This window comes from Setaria italica, chromosome VIII, assembly GCF_000263155.2.
Source record: "Setaria italica strain Yugu1 chromosome VIII, Setaria_italica_v2.0, whole genome shotgun sequence".
In the NCBI taxonomy this organism is placed as follows: Eukaryota; Viridiplantae; Streptophyta; class Magnoliopsida; order Poales; family Poaceae; genus Setaria; species Setaria italica.
Genome location: NC_028457.1, coordinates 20,029,527 through 20,033,807, shown reverse-complemented (window position 1 = coordinate 20,033,807; position 4,281 = coordinate 20,029,527). Strand labels below are relative to the sequence as shown.

General features: G+C 38.6%; 1 protein-coding gene across 5 annotated transcripts; it reads left to right on the top strand.

The window, feature by feature from the left end:
- The first annotated feature begins 1,387 nt into the window (after positions 1 to 1,387).
- LOC101754685 (basic proline-rich protein) lies at positions 1,388 to 4,053 on the top strand. Of its 5 annotated transcripts, none has more exons than XR_001164662.2 (4): positions 1,388 to 1,990; positions 2,149 to 2,225; positions 2,299 to 2,463; positions 3,708 to 4,053. XR_001164662.2 is itself a non-coding variant. In XM_004979170.3 (3 exons), exons 1-3 carry the CDS (start codon positions 1,477 to 1,479, stop codon positions 3,756 to 3,758), a joined length of 639 nt encoding a protein of 212 aa, XP_004979227.1. In that variant the 5' UTR covers positions 1,388 to 1,476; the 3' UTR covers positions 3,759 to 4,053. The 5 variants fall into 5 exon arrangements, 1 of the variants encoding a protein (XP_004979227.1); XR_001164660.2 differs by having other exon boundaries at positions 2,142 to 2,225; XR_001164661.2 differs by lacking the exon at positions 2,149 to 2,225.
- Positions 4,054 to 4,281: the final 228 nt, after the last annotated feature.

Genomic DNA, 4,281 nt, shown 5'->3' with positions numbered 1-4,281 from the left:
CATTTGTAAACAATATATAGTACATATTTAATAAAATCTTGCAAACTTTTATGACAAGATTATAGACCCAAAATATATTGTCAGGGAAATTTGTAGAATTTTCTGACCAAATTTAGATATTATTGTAATTATTATGTGGTAATTAGCAGATAGAAGTTTGAATTGTCCCTAGAAGACAATTGAATTTTTCATCTATCTCCAAGGCATGGGCTAGAATTGAACATACAAGCCTAAATATAAATTTTGTGTATTTTTTAATCTTATTGGAGGTACACATAGTTCAACTTGGAATTACTTTTGATGTAGAAATTCATTTAAATCTATTAAAAAATCTTGAAACTCCTACATGGCAACTTAGATGTTGTCTATTACATGTAAAAATATAATTAGGGTTATATAAGATAATTATTTTGCAAGTTACTTCAAAGGGTGTATTAATTAGTTATTTAAAAAATAGAAAAATAACTTTTTTCACAACAAGTGGCAATATAAATCCACAAATGTCAACAACAAGCTAAAGGTAAGGTCGTGTCCAAATTTGAGGTGCATACAAATTCAAACATATTACAAGTTATTCAAATCTTAAAGTTTGACTTGAGTTGTGTGAAACAATGTAAGAGGTCTATCCATTTCGTGAACAATGTACACTCCAATTTTTGTAAAATCTTATGAAACTTTTATACCAAGCTTATACATCAATAAATTAATTCTATGGCAATTTTCAGAATTTTCGAAGAAGTTTTAGGTATTATTACCATTATTTTATAATAAGGTTGCTAGTAGAAGTTTGAATTATCCCTAGCAAAAATTTGCAAATATCATCTATTTTCAATATATGAGCTGTAATTTATAGAACCTTTTGACCAAATTTAAATATTATTGTAATTATTATACGGAAATTTGGAGAAAGAAGTTTGAATTGTCCCTAGAAGACAATTGAATTTTTCATCTATCTCTAGGATTTGGAGTAAAATAGAACATATTAGTCTAAATATAGTTTTTGTAAATTTTATTTCTTTTTAGATGCACATGTAGTTCAATTTGGAATTATTTTCCATACATGGTAGAAATTCACTTAACACATTTAAAATAGTAAACGAGTTCCAATAATTTTGAAACTTCCACAAGATATTTTATATGTAGTCTATTACAAATGAAAAATATATTGGTGTATATAAGATAATTATTTTTATATGTTACTTTATAACTAGGCAATGAAATAAAAATTAAAAAATAAAAAGTAAAATGGGCCGATAAACATAGGTTGGGCCATTTTCTACTAAGGTCCGACTTCCCGCAGCCGTCTATCTCCGAACCAATGATTCGGATCAATCCTCGGATGCATAAAAGGGCTGGTCAACTGGAAACCCTAGCACTGTGTCTCTTCCCTCAGACTCAAATCGACGGCTCCTCCCTTCTCGGATTCCTTTCACCTCTACATTTCTTTCCTCCGAGATCCAGATAACCGCCGGCGAGATGCTCCCCTGCCGCCCCTGCATCGAGCGCTATCCACCTCGCGCCCCCTCGCCTGTCCATTCCGCCGCCCACACCAGCGCCTCCTCCCGCCGCTCCCATCCAGCGCCTCCTCCCGTCGCCCCTACAGCGCCTCCTCCCGTCGCCCCTACAGCGCCTCCTCCCCGTCGCCCTCTCCAGCACCCGTACGCCGGCGCCCCCTCCAGCGCCTCCTCCGGCGCCCCTTGGGGGCCCGTATGCCGGCGCCCCTTGGGCCTGGACGCTGGCGCGCCGCCAGGGCCCGTGGCCGGCGCAGCCGGCGCCTCTGCCTCGCACACGTCTTCCTCCCTGCAACGAGCCACCCCCCGGAATTGGGATGATGGGGCGGGAGCACCTCCACAACCTCGCCCACCTCACCACCGAGGTCGACGGGGAGCAGTCCGTCAAGGTGCGGGTCACCGGCCTCGCCGACCCCCACCAGGAGTCCCTCCGCCTCAGCCTCCAGCTCGCCAACGAGCTCGGCCTCCCCGCTCCACAGGTACAAGCCTCTAAGCTCTCTCCAGTGTGCATGATGACCTTGCTAGGGTTTGTGGCATATCTTCCTGTCCTTCATTAATTCGATCGATTGCATCGCAAATTCGCAATTACACTTGCAACACTAGGTTTATTTATAGATATTGTATCCAAAGCTGATAGATATCGTTAAGAGTGGTACACTACGGCAAGTCAGAATGGTGGCCATACGTGAACACCGTTTTCCTTTCCTTGTTAAGGTATTGGAAAGTGTCATTACTTGTAATATGTTACACATTCACTCATTGTTTCTAACTGCTACAACTCTTGCAGGTAAACAACTAGAACAGGTTCAACTGCAACAGTGGGGGAACACTGGTAGAGAAGTGCTGCCATTTCTTTGATTTGATGAGATTGTTTGCAGCTGCAAATCCAGTTCGTGTGGTGGCTTCTGGAGCCATTGATGTAAACCACAAGGATGAAATGTATGATGGAAAGGTCAGGATGTCTCACTGTTTGATCCAAATATTTAAGTGTGTCAGTTCACAGAAGGCTTGGTGAATCATTGATGAACGTGTCAGTAAACAATAGGCTTGGTGATAAAATACATCCACATGCATTTTCTTGTATTAAAATTGAAAATAATGTTTAGGATGAAGATCAAAATTTGATGTTCTGATATAGTAGATACATGGTCGGATGAATTAGGAAATGGAAGCATCTGGACAGCATTGTTATGGAAGCCCATTCAAATCTGCAGATCTATTATCTCTAGAAGAGGGCTAAGAGATGTAGTCCTTTTATGATATTCTTCATCAGTTAGCTTTTCATGTTTTGAGGGAGACGGAGAGCTAGATTTTCATTTAAAATGTGAGCTCTGAGGGAGCCTTTGCAATCCCTACTGCACTTCTTTGAGACTTGAATGGGAGCTCACCTGGCGTCAAAATGTCTTATTAGAAGTTATCTTTTTGCCATTGTAGTTGCTTGTTAAGGATCCATGGCTGCTGACTTATATAAATCCAGTACTTCTATAGTGATCAGCACCAAACTTCTGTAATTTAGTCCTCTTTGAACCACATGGTCCTGTACGAGTGAACCTACTTGATTTCACTGCTTGCCCCTGAGGTTGTTGCCAAAATACTTCGAAACAAAATTTCTCAGTAGAGAAATTATCGTAGTTACAGGTTTTTGTGACCCATGCAACGCAATTCATTGTACTCTGCAATATAAATCTAGGCCAGCTGCTGTTGACAAAAGACCCAATGACTTTACTAGAGCCTAAAGTATGTACCAGATTCCAATTTATTTGGTCTGCTGTACTTTTATGGTTATTACTGCGCTATCCTTTTCAATAAGGAAAAGTATGATAGAGCATCAAATAATTTGAGTAATCATTGCTTGCATGCAGCCAATAGCTCTATGGTTATTTCGGTGAACATTTGAAGTAATGTCATAGCTTATTCCTCCTTGCCTACATGCTTTAGCTCATTGGCTGCTCGTGTAAAGTAATTAAGTGCCTATCCTTTGATGCTTAGTAGTATAATTCTTCTATCTCCTATATGCTTGCAAGCTTATCTATTTATCTCAATTTGTACTAGGAGTAGCATGTATCTATCCATGCATGCTACAGTGTAGGACTTAGTTGTGATCATTGCTTACTTAGCATGTTATGATTGTTTATTTTGTACCTACCATAACATCTCATTTCCTTGACCTTTTCAATCATTCTTTTTGCTGCGCAGAAACTACTAGAAGGTTTTGGGAATACAAGAAGGCCCTCAACCTTAAGCTAAAGCAAAGTTAAATATCATGAATGGTTGGAGTGATCAAGATTAAAGATGCGTACGAATAATATAGGTTTTTCTAATATTTTTATTATTGGGAGTGATGGATGAATGGACAAGAGTTCTTATATATGCATACGAATAATATAGGTTTTCTAGAATTTTCATTATTGGGAGTGATGTGGATGAATGGACAAGAGTTACTTTCATATGTCGAATATTCTATTTTATCATGAATGGTGTGTATGAATGATGTATTGATTTAATTAATGATATATATATATATATATATATGTGGCATCAATTTCTGTTTTGGATCTTAAGTTGAATTAAATAATAAACATACGACGATGAAATATTTTTTGTTGCGATATTCATTAAGCGTATAACCACGACCCGTATTGTGTTGCAATATCCTGTACGCATATAATCATGACATTTCGTTACGATATGGTTGAAGCATATAATGACGGCACGTACCTCGTTGCGATACCTTGTAAGCATATTACAACGCTTTCTCATCATTGCGATA